The sequence below is a fragment of the Megascapheus bottae genome, chromosome 12 (assembly GCF_031878675.1).
Source record: "Megascapheus bottae isolate mThoBot1 chromosome 12, mThoBot2.hap1, whole genome shotgun sequence".
Taxonomy (NCBI): domain Eukaryota; kingdom Metazoa; phylum Chordata; class Mammalia; order Rodentia; family Geomyidae; genus Megascapheus; species Megascapheus bottae.
In genome coordinates, this window is record NC_143520.1 from 21,837,801 (window position 1) to 21,858,598 (window position 20,798).

General features: G+C 37.0%; 1 protein-coding gene across 9 annotated transcripts in view; it reads right to left on the reverse strand.

Annotated features, from left to right (window-relative positions):
* Window positions 1-20,798, reverse strand: part of Pkp4 (plakophilin 4) — a 219,534-nt gene that overhangs the window by 70,796 nt on the left and 127,940 nt on the right. For all 9 annotated transcript variants that reach the window (XM_090342791.1, XM_090342794.1, XM_090342786.1 and 6 more), the window contains one exon: window positions 1,143-1,177. Coding sequence is in view for 7 of the 9 variants with exons in the window: in XM_090342794.1 (XP_090198920.1) it covers window positions 1,143-1,177 (35 nt within the window). In the remaining 2 variants the exon portion in view is untranslated. The remainder of the gene's footprint in view (window positions 1-1,142; window positions 1,178-20,798) is intronic.

Sequence of the window (20,798 nt, forward strand, 5' to 3'; positions counted from 1 at the left end):
ACAATATGAGATAACCAAGGGACAGCAAAGGAGATGAGAGACAACATAGTACATTAAGGACAGCAATCATTCATTATATGGCTTTTGTTTCAATATCCTGGAGGTCCTTTCAATTAGCTTCACATTATATGGCCTTATGTATCAGGATTTTGCTCTACTGCAGATTAAACTCTACATTTCTTAAGAACACCTTCTTTGTAAAATATTGGTTCCTAGTATGCTCCATAAACACCACCAAAATCCCTACAAAAGCACAGATAAATTTAGATACTGATCATCTGGTAATCTAACATTCTCTCAATTTATGCTTTATTTGAAAAAGGGGTAAAGCACTTGGATACCTATTTAACATTGTTGGTGTACTGCAGCTCCATGGTATAAGGCGGGGAGGACAAACACATGCTGTTCTCTGTCTCTCTCTCTGTCTCTCTCTCTGTCTCTCTGTCTCTCTGTCTGTCTCTCTGTCTCTCTCTCTCTCTCTCTCTCTCTCTCTCCCCCCCCCCCATCCATACCCCCTCTCCCCCTCTCTCTCTTTGCAAAGCAGGGTGCATGGGACTGAAGCCCAGAAGGTGCTCAATAAACGTTGAATGAAAATGAAAACCGAGCATGAGAACACCAAATATTTGTTGTAGTGGCAGGCATTTAAAAGCTGCCAGGTTATATTGTGCTATCTTAGGAACTACCATATTCTACCGTAGGTACTGAAAGAACATGAACATTTCAAATAATTATTTTCTGAGTGTAAGAAACCAGGTAAAAGACTTGATTTGTATAAATGACGAACCAGCTTTCCCAGATTAAATGATACCTTTAACCAAGGCTGTCCTTCAGTTTCCATATGATGGAAAAGAAAAATTTCAGATTTGGGGGTAATAACATAAAATGTTCTTGGGCAAGTCTTTGTAAGACTTTGTAAGAGACAATCACTCATTCATGTTAAAACATTAGTATTTTAGGAAGTACAGAAAAGTACTTTATCATATTAAAAATTAAGCCTGTTATAGTAATTAACATGTCAAAGTAAAACAACTCAATATTACTATCAAAAGCTATGCTATGTTTAAAATAAAGAGCAAGCTCATTGCTTCTTTTTGTATCAATAATAAATAATAACTTTTTTATGTATTTAAAAAAAATCATACCTGTTGCTCTCCAAGGAAATGACTTCTCAGTTGAGCTAAAGAGAAAGAAAGAAAAATATTATTTTTTTGGTCATAAAATTTAACTGCAGACTTGTCTTGCATAAAAACATTTTAATTCTCAAATTCAGTTCTATACAAGAATAAAAAAAATCCAAATAAAATTTTAAATATTTAATTTTCCACATCAATCTGGAGCAAAACTTAATCTCTACTTGGAAATTCAGGTAAATTACAAAGTGACATGAGACAAGGTTGTGTGTGTATAATTATTATGGAAATATATTCAATAGATGTATGATAACAAAAGAGTGAAACCCATTAAGGGCTGTAAAAAGGAGCAGGTAGGAAAGAATAACATAGAGGGGAAGGAATTTGATCGAAGTACACTATATATACTCCATGTACAATTGACTTATGATACAAACTTCCCTTCTTATAAGACAAAATAACAAAGTGACATTTATATGATGTTTGCAGTAACATAAAAACTACATAATGTACATTTTTTAAGTAAGTGATATTCAATAAACACAAAAGTTAAGGATGGTCAGTTTTGAATTGGATATTGCCTTATAAAATTTAAGCCATACTCATGGGACATTTAAAGAAATGTAAGACCTTACAGACAGGATTAAGTTTTTTTCTATATATGTGGTACTGACTGAGGAATTAACTCGGCCCTTCGTGCATGCTAGGCAAGCACTATACCACTAGGTCAAAATCCTGGCCCCAGACAGGATAAAGTTTTAATTACATTTTTGGCTTGATTCACAGAGTACTTAAAACTTGTACATAAACCTATCTGTGTGGCTCATTGTTACTCTTGCCCAACCAGTACACAGCATTACAGTATTAGGTAGAACACAGAACATCAGGCTGGCATACAGAGTATTTACCTATGCAAAATTAAGTACTTCAAATATAGCCACCACCTTACATCTCTCTATTTTTTTTTCTTAATTTCAGACAGAATACATATTTTGGCAACTGAAAGTGTTAAGTTAAAACCCAAAGATGGTATGATTTCAAAGTCAATGTTCCTATATACTGTACTAAATAAGAGAACATTTCTGTATCACACATGCATGCACAGATACAGTACTTGCAGGAAAAAGTATAGAAAGTACTTAGCATTTTTATAACGCTAAGTAGTTGTTTCTGGGAGATAAGAACATAAACAGTTCAAATTTGTATTTTTGTTTTTAATTTTTATTTTTTTGGCAGTACTAGGGTTTGAACTTGGAGCCTTACTTGAGCCACACCATTCAGGGCTACATCCCTGAAACCACTCCCCTAGCCCCACACAATTTGAATTTTTATCAAAAATTTAAAGAACACATTCTGAAATGTTTTTGCCATGCTTAGTTATGAAAATGATGTACATTCTAGGCTTAAGGAAACAATTTGTAAAGTGAACAACATGGAATAAACAAAGAATAATTTTAATGCTAACACTCTAAATTCTTGTTAACTTCTGGATATTTTCCTCAAGTCACTAATGGGTTAATGGAATCCAAGACAAAACACTACATTCAGTAAGAACTTCCCAAGCTTCAACTGTAGGTGTGATTTGCCTTTTGTCACAGATGTGGCAGCTCCCAGCCCAGAACTCTGAACTAGCTGCAAGCACAGGGACACACTGCTGCTGGTGAATGAGGCCAATCAGTTCATGCTGCTCTCCAGAGCCCAGCGGTCCTTTATTATCTGGGACACTTACGTGATTTCAGAAGGAGAAATCACTGATGAGGGAAAAAAATGAAAATTTGGTCAAATGTCAGTAATAGCACATTTTTCTTGTTCTGAGGGCAGCTCACTGTGGGCTGGGAGAATCTAAAAGTGGCTCACTACACTGAATTTTGATGTCCTTGGATTGTGTTTGTTATTTGATTCCATTGTCTATGTTACTCAATTACACAAATACTGATATAATTCCATTGTGCCAACAATCAAAATAATTACATATGCCAATGTTAAAATATAAGGTAAAATAAGGTGTCATCCAGAAATGTTATTATACCTTGTTTCTTGGGAATACCATAAGTTTATTATCTGCTAAGTTAGATAACATTGGTGAAATAGTTTGAGAATTTTTTTTCATATTTCTTATTGTAATTAATAGAAGGGTTACATGATATTTGCCAGATAGGAAGTGCATTAATTCACATACATTGATACCCTTTCACATGGCTTGATAGCAGTCAGAGGCCAGAGCTGCTTTGTTTCTGCCTTTTTTTAAATCAAGTATGTCTAAAAAAGTCTTAATCTATATTGTTGCTATCAGACTAATTGTGAAACACAAAGTTCTTTACTCTCCTGAATTGTTAAGTATGTTTAGATCTGTTATTAGCTTGAGCAAGTCAAGTTGCCTTTCCTCTGTAGTTAGGAAGCTCCAGCAGCCTTTGCCCTGTGTGACAGTCACACACACACGCAAAATACTTTTGCTTCTGGTGACCAAGGCAATGGGAAGTTACACTTAGGGGAGAGTAGCCTAGTGGTTTTAAAACAGGCAAAGTCTCTTTGACTTATTTTTAAGACTATGTAGTTTGTCAAATTATTCTTGCACTAAAGTAACTCCATACTAAATTCTACAATGCTATGTAATACTGATTATGTGTTATTCAGAACAGATTACTTTCCTTTTGAACTACACTGTTTATTTTCAAATTGCTCAGGGCTTTGTGATTCAGGGATTACAGAATGAATGCAAGAATGTTGAGTTGATGTTTAAGTATCAGATATAACCTGCTTTAAAAAAAAAAAAAAAAAAAAAGAACCAGGCAGAACTGGGTTAGAGGCAGCTTCATTCAGAGACACATTTCCTTTCTCCTCTCTTTCCAAATCTATTCCTAGAAGCATTCCCCACATGACACTGGTTGTCTACAATGTGTCTGCAGGCTCTGTGCCCACAAGTGACTATCATTCTCTTCCACGTCTCCCCTGAAGATGCCAAAGCTTCTTGTGCTCTAGAAGCTTCACTGGAATGTGAAAGGCATTTTGAAATACAAGAACCCAATGATTCAACATCACTTTCTTTTGATGGGAAGATGTACTCCTTGTTTCAAATACGTTAATTACCAACAAACTTTTACAGGGCAATCTCTTCATAAGTTTGGGATTGTCTGGTCAGACAACAAACAACAATTAAAAATAAATTCATTAGCATGTTAATAAATCAACGCAATTCATTTTAATTCATTTTAAAAACTAGTTTTAAGGAAGAGATTATGCATTCACTGTCATATATATCAAACTTAGAAAATGACTGTAAAATGCTACATACTTCAGAAATTGTTTTCATCAAGACACAAATGAAGCACGGGTGGCTCACCCTCATAATCCTAGCTACTCAGAAGGCTGAGATTTGAAGATTGTAGTTCAAAGCCAGCCCTGGCAAAAAAAAAAAAACCTATAAGATTCTTATCTCCAGTGACCATCAATAGACTAGAAATGGAACTGTGGCTCAATTGTTATAACATTAACTTTGAGCAATGAAACAATGGGAGAGCATCCAGGCCGAGTTCAACCACAGTACTGGCATGCAGATGCATGCATGCAAACACACATAAAAGTGTACGTACACACACACACACATGCACACGCATGCACATACACACACACACGACACAACTGGACATTACAGTTGCTTAAGGTGGCGAGCTATTAGATGAGGGTCTATAATAAGGCTTGCGATATGAGAAGAAGACAGTTGTGTCAGTGAACACTGGTTCTTGGACAACCTGGCTCACGGGCCTTCCTAGAAATTCTGTGAGTTGATTCCACCAACTTTTAAATTGTTTCCTTTTCTACTTATGCAAGCTGGAGAAGATCTATGACTGGCAATTAAACATGTTGCCTGGCATTGTCTTCAGACAAACACTCGCAGGTCTTCTGAAGGAAGTTCAAACTCCCTCCTCAGTAGCAGACAGTATTTCCAATAGCATACGAGAGACTTATATCATAACACGTTTCATATTCAACACATTACAGAACTTAACTGTTTTGGTTTTAAGGTACTAGGGTTTGAATTCAGGGCTTTGTACTTGCTGACCAGTCACCCTAGCACTGTAGCCGCATCCTTGTCCCCAACATATTCCAAGTCCTTCAAACATGACCATCCTGAGGAGCAGAAGTCATTGTATTAATTGTTCTCTCCGCTGTGTCTAAGCTCCTAGAGGACATGGAAAGTTGCTTTACTCATGGATATGTTGTTAGAGACCAAGGCAGCATCTGGCACTGAAAACATCTGAATTACTACCTTTGGGTCCTCATGTTCTCATCCTGTTTTCTTTCTCCTAAATCAGTTTTCATTTCATTTCATTTATTTATTTATTTTGTTAATTTTGTTTTTTTTTTTTTTTTTTTTTTTTTTTTTTTTTTTTTTTTTTTGCGAGTCATGGGCCTTGAGCTCAGGGACTGAGCACTGTCCTTGGGCTTTCTCAAGGCTAGAGCTCACCACTTGAGACACAGCACCACTTCTGGCTTTTTCTATGTATGTGGTACTGAGAAGTCAAACCCAGGTCTTCTTATATGCTACACAAGCACTCTATCACCACTCGGCCAAACTCCCGGCCCTTTATTTTTATTTTTTACTAGCATTGATCTCTCATCCTGTTAGGCTGACTTCCCTCCTGCCACTACAGTGATTTTTTTTTTCAGACTTAAAAGTTACATTATTTTCTCTGGGGAATATAAACGAATCCATAGAAGACAAGGAAAATATAGTGGCAAAGATGCAAACATCTTAGGAGGGCACAGAAAGTCCTTCAGTGTTTGGCTCCTTCTACTTTGCCCTTTTCCACACAAACCTATATTCTAAGCACTTCTAGTTGCCTCATACACAAAGCTGCTTCACACATCCAGTGTTATTTTTAGAGCAGAATATGCAGGAACACAGTCAGGAAATGCATGTAGATTTGTTCAAACTTACTTGTGTGTATGAGAAATATATATATATATATATATTCCACAAAACGGAACATTCTAATAATAAAGTTTTTTACTTTGTGTCATGTCTAACAAAACAACAATATTCTCAAAAAGTTTTGCATAATGAAGCCAGTACCAGCTTATTCTTGATTCTTTGGGGTGATGTGAGCCGGCTTTTCTTGACACGACTGGATAAACATTAGGGGAAGGGATAGTGGGGAAGCAGGCAGTCACATGTTGTTAGCCAAAATGTTTGGAGGTTGTTTTTGTTTTAAAGGTAAAGCCTATGTAATGTAACACAATTTCAATCATTTGAAAAAGGAACCAGATTTCTTTCTTGATGAAGCTTTAGCTTTCTTGAGGTTGTACCATCCTCAATACCATCCTTGAACATAATGTCCTTGAAAACATTAGTTCTTGAAAGCAGTTACCCTATTTGCCCAATTGTATTTCCTCTATTCATGACGGGAGCATGCTTCAAGTAGGAGAGCTCCTGCCCAGCCAACTCCTATTTCAAATCTCAGGATCACCAAAAGCAAAAAGGGAAACTTCCCTCTAAGATTTGCTTTGGCTACACTACATAAATTAAACTAATAAAAAAAAATCTCCTTATTCTTATCCTTAAGAAGGATGCCATGGGCTTGGTATATATATGCATTTTTGTGCCAGTATTGGGGTTTGAACTCAGGGATTGTGCTCTCACATGGATTATTTTGCTTACATGTTGTACTGTACTACCTGAGCCATCTCTCCATTTCTTGGTTTTTTTTTTTTAATCAGTTTTATAGCCTATGTAATAAGGACCTTTAAAAAAAAGCAAGTAAACTGATGTTTAACTGCCTTTTCAGGAACTTCTTCCAAATATAGTTATTGTCTATAATCTGTACAAAAAAAATCCCGGTTTCTTCTATATTCATAGTTTTCCACTGACAAATGCCTGTCTTTACTGTGCTATCAGCTCCTGAGCAATTCTCTGTTGTCTAGAGGTTTGTGCCTTTTCTCCTGGGGGTGGGGGGAGAAACACTTACTTTTGGCTTTTCATGTAAACAGTTGCTATTATATCTCTCATCAAAAGGTTATTCTCAAGGTCTTAGCAACCAGGAAAATACAGAATAGGTCCACAATTGTAGATTAGGTATTTTATGAATGCTATGACTTTGACCCTGAAATAGTATAAGCCCATAATTTGAATCAAGCAAGGCATAACAAATGAGATAGGGCAATGGGTCTCTTCATAATTATTTATTTGCTCTAAGTAATATTAAGGTTATAGAAAAAAATGCACTGAAACTAAAACAATGTATCCCTTCATAATAGGATGCATTGGCTCCTGATCTATCAGCAACAGGTCTTGGTCTTCTATTAGCAGATATAGATTTGTACTGCTCCTTCTCTACTCTAAACCCAGTTGTTGATATTAATGACAATGTGAACAAACAAGACAGCATGGAAAGGCAGCTCTTGTACTTCAAATGAAGTAAAGTTCAGAGATCTACAGTCTAATTACAGTATTTCCCTTTCAATAACATTATAATAGAAAAACGTGGCTATGCTCTCAACACATACTTTTAAATTTTAGTGTTTTAAAATTATGAGAGAAATGGCAAAGTAGCTACTCAATCTTAGGGTCATGGTTTGAAACCAGGCAAAAATGTCTCTGAGGCTCTATTTCTAAAATAGCCAGCAAAAACACGACGCTAGATAGAGTACTGGCTCAAGTGGTACAGTACGAGGTGAGCAAGTGTGAGGTGCTTCATTCAAACTCTTGTACTGGTAAGGCAGAGAACAGAGTAGCCATGGCTTTCACTGGCTACTAACAATCATGAGTGAAGCGTGACTTCCACTATGGTGAACATTTTGGTATCACCCCAGCTCTATTTTGTTTGCATTCCAGTTTTTTCAATTTTTCACTCTACCTATTCATCATATTGCTCCACCATATTTTTAGACTCCTCATTATAACTGTCTAAATACATTCTGGGAAAAAGGTCATATAAAAATAAGTAATATTAGGATAATGCTTCCTAAAGCAAAAGCTACTTATTTGATATACAGTGAAAACATTTAAGGACCAGGAAATACACTTTAGGTCACCTTCATGGGGACTAGAAGTGAACATATTTCAAAAGATGCTAAATATTCTTGACAAAAGCATTTGTTAGAGCTTTGAATCTATGAATAAAAGATTCAGAGGACCATATGGGAAGGAGAAGATCAAAGAGGATGTAGTATTAAACAAAATGACACAAACAGTCCCCCCTGGCATCTCCATAAATTACACAGGAAGTCTGACTTCTGCCGAGGCACATCCCACAACAGGTGTTCTGGCAATTCAAAGCAGATCCCAGAATAGAAAGGCTTCCTAACGCCTAGGTTGACATTTATTTGGAAGAGAGAAGGTAACTGAGATGAAGAGTTAAATGGCTAAACTCAACTTTAGATTCTCCTCTGAAGTATTCTCTCAGAACCTCAGGTTCAGGCAAAGAGTCAGCACGAGAATAGAGTCTTCAAAATGTTACTGTTTATCTCCAGTCATTCTTTCAAAGTCATGCAAAGATGAAAATGTGGGAAATTTTTTAAAATTTTAAACCAAAAATATGTAGTTTGTATGAAAGATTTTTCTTTTACAAATGAATAAAGCAATTCATAAAAGGCTGGACTAGTAGCTTCCCATTCTGAAGAAACGAGCACAGAAGAACTAACACTGATATGAGCTGTGGAGATCTATAATGAGACACTGGTAACCAGTACTTTCAAACTCATAGTTTGCTTTGATGCACACATTCTCAATTTGTTCATTATGCAGAATTTAAAATGCTTGAAAAAGTCTATGTCAAAATGACTTTTACTTAAAAAAACCAATTTTAACATAAAAGTTTTAGTTTAACAATTAGTTTAACCTGATCTATTGCCCATTTCAGATATTCCAGGGAAACGACCTGATAGGATATACCTATAATACCAGTCCTCAGAAGTAAGAAGCTAGAGGCCGAGCCAAGAGGATTGAAAGTGTAGAGCCAGCATGATCTACATAGCAAGAACCTTAGAAAAACAAACAAACAAAGACCAGCGACAACAATACGAAAACAATTTATTCACATACAATTCTTTCTCCATGCTTAAACCAAATTTAATATGTCTAGATAATTGTATTCACATTTTTATAGAGATTAAAGTTCCTTTGATTTGGGAGAAAAAAAAGGAATATATGTCTTTATTTTTCTGGCAAAAGCTTTTCCTTGTAATGCCTTTCTTTTTCTTTCTTCATAGATAAGCACAATAAACAGAGACTTTAGTTCTTAAGAAAAACAATTAGAAGTGGTGTTGTGGCTCAAGTGTTAAGAATGCTAGCCTTAAGCACAAAGAAGCCCAGGAACAGTACCTGAATTCAAGCCCCAGGACCAGAAAACAAAACAAAACAAAAATCCCGAGTGTTTGCCAGTTGCTGAAAGCTCAGCGCCTGTAATCCTAGCTAGTCAGGAGCCTGAGGTCTTGGGATCATGGTTAGAAGTCAGCCCAGGCAGGGAAGTCTATGGCACACTTATCTTCAATTAACCACCAAAAAACTGGAAGTGGAGCTTAATTCCAAGTGGAAGAGTGATAGCCTTCAGCAAAGAAGCTCAGGGATGTGCCTAGGCCCTGGGTTCAAGCCCCAAGAATGGGGTGGGAGAAGGGGAAGGAAAGAACTGGTTGACAAGTGGGTAGGTCACAGTTCAGGAACATCAAACTGGGACAAATAAATTAGGCACATAAGCAGAGAGTCAATATTCAGCAAAGGATATACCATCCTTCTATATAGTAAAAGACAGAAGAACATAGAAATACAGGAAAGTGCATTTACATTGTTTTCAGTTCCTCTTGAAAATGCTCAGATTCCTAATTATTTTCACACTTCCATACTCATTTTATGACTTCTCTTATCTATCTGCCCATCCAGGCCCTACATAACTGTATACAAAGGAATGAAACAGGTAAAAATAGCCTACTAGAAATAATAATAGTAATAATAATAACGTATACAGAAAGTAAAAAAAAAATAGATGTTTCAAAACAGCATTCTTAATATATATTTGAGTGATAAACATGTTTAGAGAAAAAACAGGTACCCTCCCATGGTGATCAAGAGAAGTGATTAGGTGAAATTGTTTAAAATTTCTAGCTTCAATATCTAGCATTTTTCTTTGGACAACTATGAAGCCCCAAAGGAGTATGAGTTTACAAGTTTAATAAGCTTAGTCCTTCCTCCATTCTCCAGAACACTTTAACGTCTAGACTTATCCCTAATAAACCACTCTACTCAATGGAGTGTCTTCTCCTTTCCATTTATGTTCATAAGAAATGCAAGCTCCATTTACTATTTAAAAGTTCTCACTGAGAAGAATGTTGCTCGGAAAATAGACAAGTATGTATATTTTGTATTTCTTAAGCACTAGTTCTTGTTTGTTTGGTCGATTGGACATTTTTTTCTGTGGCTTAACAGCATCATATGATGATATAATTAAAACACAGATCAGCCTATAATTGGCCTAGAGTGAAGATCATAGGATCCTAAAATAATTGCCTAGTTTTCACTTTTCTTAGAACAAATAAGGCTAAAAGAAATACCCTCCCTGTGTACCCTACATGTAATGCAAACCAAACATTGTAAGCTATGTGTGAACGTGGACAGTTAAAAGAAAGGTCAGTGGGTTGTGTACATCTTTTAAACCACTTCTTGATATCTTTTTTTTTGTTGTTTTTTTTTGTTTTGCCAGTCCTGGGCTTGAGCTCAGGGCCTGAGCACTGTCTTTGGACTTTCTCAAGGCTAGAGCTCTACCACTTGAGCCTCAGCACCACTTCCGGCTTTTTTCTATGTATGTGGTACCAAGGAATCGAACCTGGGTCTTCATGCATGCTAGGCAAGCACTTTAACCACTAGGCCAAACTCCCGGCCCCACTTCTTGATATCTTAATAGCACACTAATGGAAGAAAAAAAATACATTATTGTTAGGGGAAAACATATAATTGGAAGTTACAAGATGTGTGTATGTGTGTGTGTGTGTGTGTGTGTGTGTGTGTGTGTGTGTGTTTATAAGCTGTTAAAATCTGTGGCTAGAGACTTTTGTCTTCTTCAGTTTTAGCGTGTATTTCTCCCCAATTTAATAGAGGAGTAACACAATAGCAGAGTAGAAATATCTATGCAAAAACAGATTAGATTGATTTGTTATTAAATAGACTGTGAAGCCTCAGGGAGAAGAGTATAATAACAATCAGACACTACAAAGTCTGGCAAACTTGTCATTTTTTTTCTTATTTTCTCTCTCCCTAGGCAGACATGCCATGTTCATTTTTGCGGAAAGTTGATTAACTACTGAAAATGAACAAATGGATGGCCTTCACTTTTACATAGACAATCACATTTTCAATTTCCTTTCCCATCTGTCACTGGATTAGAGGTGTTTTCAGTGGTTCTCTGAAGGGTTAAGGAAACATCTCTGTTACACATCACTTTTTTTCTGATCTTATCCTGTTGATGGATAATGAGAATGCAAGTTTAACACAAACTTCCTTCTCTTCCACCAAGAAGATTAAAATGATTATCAGAGAGCATAGCAAACTCTTTCTAAATAATTAACCACAGAAAGTACATCAATGATGGTACGGTCATGTTCTAGAATTAGAATTTCCATGACTTTTTGTATGGTGTTGACAAGGAAGCACACACCGCATGTAAGTGCACACATAGGCGGCCACACATAAGCAGCCTTGGCAGAGTTTACATATGGACAACAAATGGTAGAGGAGGTGGGGTTGGAGGCTGGGTCATGGCAGCCTTTGGATAATTAACACAGTCTCTGTCTGGGCTGTGGGAAAAGGATGCCACCAAGGCAAGAAGGAGGTCATGAAAATCAGGAGACATTTTCCAACAATGTTCACTGCTAACATGAATAGAAACTGGTTGTTGGAACCAGTTATGTCTGTAACCCTAGTTACTCAGAGGGTGATTGGGAAGACTGTTGTTTTAAGTCAGCCTATGAAAAATGGAGTGCTCAATGCAACCACAAACTAGGTGTTGTAATATTCTGGCTGTCAATTTCAGCTAAACTCCTCATGAGGCATAAGTAGGGAGATTGAGGCTTGAGGCTGGTTCAGGCAAAAGACATGAGAGCACATCAGACAAGGTAAAAAAAAAAAAAGAGTATAAAATGAAGAAGTAGCTCAAATAGAAGAAGGCCTGCCTAGCAAGTGCAAGGTCCCCAGAACTACACCAAACACGCAAACACACCACACTACACACATACACACACACACACACACACACACATACACACACACACACACACAGACACGGACTAGACCAGAGATAATTCCATTAGAGTAAGAAAAAATATAATACGTTCTTAGTTAGATGTAGAAGTTTAAAATTGTATTTCAAAGAAGTAGAAATAGAATGGTGGTTATGAATCAGGGTATGTGAGGGCAGGGAGTGGGAGAACCACCTACAGCAGAAATACCTTCTGTTCTACACCACAGTAAGGTAGTGTTGATGGACAACAATTAATTGAGCATTCCAAAATGGTTGGCAGAGAGGAATTTAAATGTTCCTAACATAAAGAATGATAAATGTCTATCATGACAAATATGCTGATTATATTTATCTAAATCATTACACATATTCACCTACTGAAATTTTATACTGTATTGAATATATACAATTATGTGTCTGATAAAATAAAAATATATTAAACATGAATATCACTACATTACTTGCAATGTTATAAACCTTCATAGAGAATGGCTAAACCATATAATAATGTTCAACTATTATATCTATTTAAAAATTGAGCCAATACGTAAGCACTGAGAGGCAAAGACCTGTATTCTAAATAGCAGGAGGCTGAGGTCTAAGGATTGCAGTTCAAAGCCAGTCTGGGCAGGGAAAATCTGTGAGACTCTTATCTCAATTACCCACAAAAAGCCAGAAGTGAAGCTGTGGTAAAACAGTAGCCTTGAGCAAAAAGAGCTCAGTTATACTGCCCATGTTCTGAACTCAAGTCCTATTTTTAAAAAATGAGCTACCTGGATTGGAAGATCTACAAATTAAATGCAATACCCATCCATATCCCAATGTCATTCTTTTTTCTATGTATGTGCTACGGAGGAATCGAACCCGGGTTTTTGTGCATGCTAGGCAAGCACATTACCACTAGGAAAAACTCCCCCCCCCAATGTCATTCTTTAAAGAAATACAAGAGGCAATCCAAAATTTCATATGGGATAATGAAAGATCCTGTATAGCAAAAACAATTCTTAGCAGAAAGAACAGTGCAGGAGGAATTTCAATACCAAACTTTAGACTCTATTACAGAGCCATAGTAACCAAAACAGCTTGGTACTAGCACAAGAACAGTCCTAAGGACCAATGGAATAGAACTGAGGACCCAGATATCAACCCACAGACCTATGGTCACCTAATCTTTGATAAGGGAGCAAAAAAAAAAATAGAATGGAAGAAAGACAGTCACTTCAACAAGTGGTGCGGGCAGAACTGGTTAAACAGCTGCAGAAAACTAAAGTTAGATCCTTCTTTGTCATCCTGCACCAGTATTAACTCCAAATGGATCAAAGACCTCAAGGTAAAAGCAGATACACTGAAAACTTTACAAGAAGGAACAGGAGATACACTATATACCCTGGGCACAGGTCGAAACTTTCTTAATAAGGACCAAGAAACACAACAAATCAGAGAAAGTCTGGATAAGTGGGACTGCATTAAACTGCAGAGCTTCTGTATGGCAAAGGACATAGCTATCAAATTAACTAGAAAGCTTACAGAGTGGGAGAAGATCTTCACTAACCATACAACGGATAAAGGCCTCATACCTAAAATATATCAACAGCTCAAAAAATTGAATCACTCCATAACTAATCTCCAAAGAAACAACCATCCCATTAAAAGATGGGCCAAAGACTTAAAGAGAGTCTTCTCTGAAGAAGAAATAAGAATGGCCTATAGACACATGAAGAAATGTGAAACATCTCTGGCCATAAAAGACATGCAAATCAAAACAACTCTGAGATTTCCACCTCACCCCAGATAGAATGGCCAGGATCAAGAAATCTAATAGCAACAGATGCTGGAGGGGATGTGGCCAGGAGGGATCACTACTACACTGTTGGTGGGAGTGTAAACTCATTCAACCACTATGGAAAGCAATATGGCAGTTACTCAAAAGACTAAACATAGAGCTCCCCTATGATCCAGCAATTCCAATACTTGGCATTTACCCACTTGTCCAAAAACAAGGACATACTAAATCCAGTAGCACAATGATATTCACTGCAGCACTATTTACCACAGCAAAGATATGGAACCAACCCAGATGCCCCTCAGTTGATGATTAGATCAACAAGATGTGGTATTTATACACAATGGAATTCTATGTTGCTGTCAGAAAGAATATCGTCCCATTTGTAAGGAAATGGAAAGACTTAGAAAAAAATCATATTAAGTGAAGTAAGCCAGACTCAAAGGAAGATAGGCTCAATGGTTTCCCTCATTTATCATAATCAGTAGAAACCTTGGGCTCTCCTAGCAGAGATTTGCAATAGAGCAAAACCTTGATACATAAGGCCATATATTATGATGCTAAATGAAAGGACCTCTAGGATATAGAAACAAAAGCCATATAATGAGTGATTGTTGTCCTTAATGTACTATGTTATCTCTCATCTCTTTTGCTGTCCCTTGGTTATCTCATATTGTTACAGTATTTCACTTTGTTATCTGATATATTGGATATATTTGTATTTGTTTATTTGAAAATGGATAGGGAAGGGGGAAAAACAAGATGAAGGGTGGGGGGGGGGAGGGAAATGGGGACCAAGACATGAGAAAGGGTATCAGAGTATGTGAAGTAATGCGCCTTCTATCTGGCGAATATAATGTAACCCTTCTATTAATTACAATAAAAATATATGGAAAAAAACAGGACTGAAAAACTGGCAAAAAAAGAGAAATGAAATGTTATTCTAATTAAAATGATTCTTTTAAGGATAATTAAATAATGGCATGGTAAATATATTTTAAATGCATGGGTCTCTGAGTTTTAACAAGTAAATTTTCCTCTTCATTAATTAGAAAAATTAACATGGCTGTGCTGCCTCCATATTTAACTAAATATATACAATAGTTTTGAAATAATTTGAAACTAATACTAACTCTAAAATTATTTTTGTGGCTTCTCTTACCTGTATCTATTTTACAATTTTAAATGCTTAGTCTAAATCATTTTGGAATTAGTCACTATTATTAAAATGATTTTTTTTCTTTTTTGTGCTTGTCCTAAAGCTTGAACTCTGAGTCTAGGTACTATAACTGAGTTTCTGTTCAAAGACAGTACTCTACCAGTTGAGCCACAGTTCTACTTCTGGAATTTGGGGGTGCCAAACTGGAGATTTAGAATCTCGTTAATTTCCTTCACAGAAAGGCTTTAAATGTAATTCTCAGATCTCAGTCTCCAGAGCAGCTAGGATTACAGGTGTGAGTGTCCAGGCTCATTCTGTTGCTTGAGGGCATATTCAACTAGACAACAAATGATTTTTGTGTGCTTACAGGTCTTGGGGCTTGAACTTAGGTGAGGGACCTGAGTAATATCCTGGAGCCTTTCTGCTCAACGCTAGGCTTAAGCCCTAGCACTTGAGTCACAACTTCTGGCTTTTTGCCAGTTAGCTGGACATAAGAATTGCATAGATTTTTCCAGCCCACACTGGCTTAAATTTTGATCCTCAGATTTCAGCCTCCTGAACAACTAGAATTATAGGCAAGAGCCATTGGTACCTAGCTAATATGATTTTTCAAGTATTTGGTATGTAAGTCTGAATTTAGCATAGTTGCATTCCTAGCTTAGAATAAGGCAATCCCACCTGGGTATTGTGGTAGCTCACTTCTGTAAATCTACCTACTGTGGCTGGGATTTTGAGGATCACAGTTTGAAGCCAGCTGAGGCAAGAAAGTCTGCAAGACTCTTAACTCCAATTAACCACCAAAAAACCCCTGTGGAAGTGGAGCACTAGTCTTGAAGACTACTTTAGCTCAGAGATAGAGTCCAAGCCCTGGGTTCAAGCCTTAGGACAGGCACAAAAACTAAAAAGAGAATCCAAAGTTATAATGGTTTAACTTCCTTGGGCTCACAGGTCCTAGAGAAGTCTTAGTTATACAAATTTAATTCTAATACATAGAAACAGTTGCCACTCTGAATGATGTGTATGTCCCAGAAGAAACTGACTTGTGCCTGGAATGGTAATGAGAAGCACTAATTAAAAACACCTTCTGGAAAACTGCTGAATCTAATGCTCCAAGAAGAACTGCAGGAGAGTGGCAGGTCAGGCTGACTCATTTTCTATCTTCCAGATAGGTGACACCTTATTTCATTGTGATTACAACAGGAATTATATCAGAAGAATACAGGGTTACTAAAATTTGCTTACAATAGTATTCACTTCATAAATATTCACCACAAAGACCTCAAAGAGTGTCTCTGAGCATTATATTCACATATTTAATAGTTTACTACTCATTTTGTCTAAATTAGAAATGAAGTCAGGGATTTTTTTTTATTTGTTTAACTATTAAGAATCACTAGTGACTAAGCATAATATTATGAAAGAAAATTGTGGGCAGGGAGTGTGGCCTCATGGTAGAGTGCTTGTCTAGCAGGCACAAAGACCTGGGTTCAATTCATCGGTACCACATACACAGAAATAGCTAGAAGTGGTGCTGTGGTTTAAGTGCTAAAGCTCTAGCCTTGAGAAAGCTCAAGGACAATGCTTAGGGGCTGAGTTCAAGCCCCAGTACTGGCAAAAACAAATAAAACCTGTGATGAATTTCACAGGAGGTGCTGTGGGTAGAGCTGGTCAGAACTGGCTGAGTCAGCTAGAGTAGCGGTTGAAGCACACTTCCTGCTCGTGGAGACATAGCCCACAGGCAGGTCTGCCTAGCTTGCCAGCCATGAGCTGTCCACTCCCTGTACTCCCGCAAAGGACCAATCGGTACCTGCTTCAAGTGCCTTACATCAACTACCTACTAGGTGATTGGCCAGGAGAGGCAAAGGAGGTTGGGGTGCTGGACTATATAATTCCTCATCTGTGCAACAATAAATGAGAGACCTGCTCATGCTTGTCTTCCTGGCGTGTGTACTGTGTGCGTCGTTCATGCTTACCTCCTGCAAGAGAGCTAGCCCTACAAGGTGCTTTACCTACTATAAACTTAAGTTACCACAGACAATCAGTTCAGCAATAAACGAGGATGTAGGGGGATAAAGGTAAGCCTCTGTGAGATAGTGGAAGAGTAGGTGAAAAGACACAAAGAAATCTGTGTGCTCTCCATCTCCCCAATCCATGAGTACTGAAGAACAAAACCTGTACACTGTTCCCTCCCACACCTGGATCCAGCCGGATTCTTCATAAAGCCAAAGGCCAAAGAGAAAGTATGGTATAACCACACAGTGGAATATACTTGGAAACAAGTGGCATGGTGACACAGGAGGGATGAATCCTTAGCATGGAAATACCATGCTAAGCAAAAGAAGTTGGACTCCAATAATCATACGCTGCATAAAACCATATGCAGGAAATGTCTAGAAATGGCAAATCCATAGAATCAGAAAATAGTGGTGCCTGGAGTGGGAGAATGAAATAAAAATACTAAAAAGTGGGGAGGGTATTTTTACTGTGGGAAATGGATAAAAGTATTACAAAATTAGATAGTGGCAATGGTTAAATAACTAAAATATACTAAGAAAAAAACTGAACTTTGGACTACATTCAATCTTTTCAAGGATTCTTCATCTTCAAAAGTGCATCTTTTCAGGAAGTTCATTTCCCAATGACTTAAGAATATTCACTGAAGCATTATCTGTGAACTCTCAGGACTAAAACATTTTTAGAATTTTTAATGATATCAGTGGAAGTCTGATGGTCAGCATATGACTTCATAGAATTTGAAAAACAAAAATCTCTGAATGGCTATAGGGAATTAAATCTTTTCAATAAAAATGTAAGTTGGAGGGAGAGGGAGGCTGGGCACTAGTGGCTCATGCCAATAATTCTAGCTACTCTGGAGGCTGAGATCCAAAGATCCAGCAGGGGCAAGGAAGTCTGTGAGATTATTGTCTCCAATCAACCACTAGAAAACCCAAGGTGCACTGTGGTTAAAGTACTAACCTTGAGCAAAAGAGCTCAGGGACAGCGCCCAGGCCCTTTATTCAAGTCCTACATCTGACAACCCTCATCTGTAATAGTATATACATCTAGGACTCTCCTAACAGAGGACCACAATAGCTCAAAAGCTATGTACATAAGGTGATCTAGGATGAGACTAAATGAAAGGAACTCTAGGATATGGAAACAAGAGCTTTATCTTGTGTGATTGTTATTCTTAATGTACTATGTTATTTCTTTTCTCTTTTTTCCTCCTATGGCTAATCTCATGTGGTTATTACTCTATTTGACTTTGTTACCTGGTATATCGTACACACGTTTATTTGTTTATTTGAAGTAGGGAAGGGAAGGGAGAAAACAAGATGACTGAGAGGGGTTGGGGTGGGGGAAATGGGGACAAGAACATGAGAAGGAATATCAATGAGTGAGAAATAATGCACCCACTACCTGAGTGTAACTGTAACCCCACTATACATTACAATAAAATAACAAAATAAAGAAATCACACACACAAATTTATTCTTAACTGGTGATAAGAAAATTATTTGTCTAATTAGCTGACCTTTTCAGAAACCATGAAGAACTCTATTTTAGCAGAGGACTTTAACCAAAAAGGGAGAGACATGTGTAGTGCCCCAACATATTCAGTAGATCTTGGTAGGATCTCTAAAACATATTCAGTAGATATTGGTAGGATCTCTAAAGAATGACTAAAGAAGCTTTAAAGTACAAATAGTAGTCAAAGAACAAGCGAACAGACCAACTGTTTCCCAACAGAATAACCAAGCTGTGAAACTATGTGTAAAAGCCAAAGTGAACAACGAAAATTAAGTTAGTAGTATATTTTGTCATTAAAATGTCCACTGTTTTATTTTTATTTATTTATTTATTTTTTGGCCAGTCCTGGTCTTAAGCTCAGGGTCTGAGCATTGTCCTTGGATTTCACAAGGCTACAGCACTATCACTTGAGCCTCAGCACCACTTCCAACTTTTTTTCTATGGCTGTGGTACCAAGGAATCAAACCCGGATCTTTGTGCATGTTAGGCAAGCACTCTACCACTAGGCAAAACTCCCGGCCCAAAATGTCCACTTTTTAAATCTCTTTTTAACTGATATAAAGGAAAATTTAGTGCATCATCTTAACAAGTGAAAACACTAGGATTTGCACATCAAACACACAGAACAAGTTAATTCATTTGTTTATTCTAAACAAAAGTAAAAACTAAAATGATTTTCTGTGAAATGGCAAGATTCGAAGTGTTTTATCAGTAATAGTTGTGAAATTCTGCACTAAGCATTGGAGAGACAGTTTCAAAAATTCTAAAATGATCATATTGATATTTATTGAATCTTTCATTCTGAGTGTATTCTCTCAGCTTTCCATGGTTTTATAACCAACAAGATGAACCAAAGCTTTATTTCTTTGCTTCAATGCAATGTGAACATAAGCCATATTGCACTTAGAAGGCTGAATTTACTTTGACATGACTCCCTGGTCAAGTCTTCCACCTACAATGTACATGAAATTAGAAGGTTATGGTAATTTCTATGTGACTCCAAATTGCATCACTAGGCCTCCAGTGATTGTTTCCTTGGGAATTTTGTTGGTAAGAAAGAGTCTGATATATTGAATTTATTTGTATTTGGTTATTTGAAATTTGATAGGGAAGGGGGGGAAAACCAAGATGGGTGGGGGGTGGGGGGAGGGTATTGGGTACCAAGACATGTGAAAGGGTATCAATGTATGTGAATTAATGCACCTTCTATCTGGCAAATATCATGTAACCCTTTTATTAATTACAATAAAAAATATTAAAAAAAAAAGAAAGAGTCGTTAAAATTTGTTTAAGGAATTAGCTTGTATGTCAAAGTGGAAGTTTTGGAACAAGATAAAAAGTTACTCCCAGGGAAATATCTTAAAGAAAAAACTGCCAAGGAAGAAATGTAATGAATGCTAAAAAGCAGTTGCTTCATATTTAGCAGGTCATGAAAATGCTCTCTACATTGTATGTGGTGGAAGTCACTGCACACCAAAGTGTCAGTTAAATTCATAAAAGTGCTGCTATTTATTTTAATTTATACTTAATAAACCTGACTTGAAAGTATAGTAAGCTTCTGAAAGTTAGAAAGGTCTTTATTCCTTCTTCCACTTTGAAGTCTAAGAAGATCATTATTTAACACTAAAAGTGCAAAATAAAACAGAGACTAAGTATATGACCTTGGTGCCCCTTGTTCCAAGGACTGGGTGCACAGGAGGCAGAAGGTAAAGGATAAGCATATTAGTGGTAAGTCTAGGTAGGTTTTTACTGTCCTTGTAGCCCCTTAAATCTAAAGTAAACTAAGGAAAGAACAATCCTGTACTGTGATACTGAGGAAGAAAAGGACTAAATCTCATTCATGTCAATCAAAATTTGGACTTGAAAGCTAGCAACTGCCTGTACCTGGGAAGCAGGAAATTTAGAGGGCACATTACCCCGTCTCCTTGTGAGTCTATCCTGAGGTACGCTATGTATTAGAGCATTCCTTG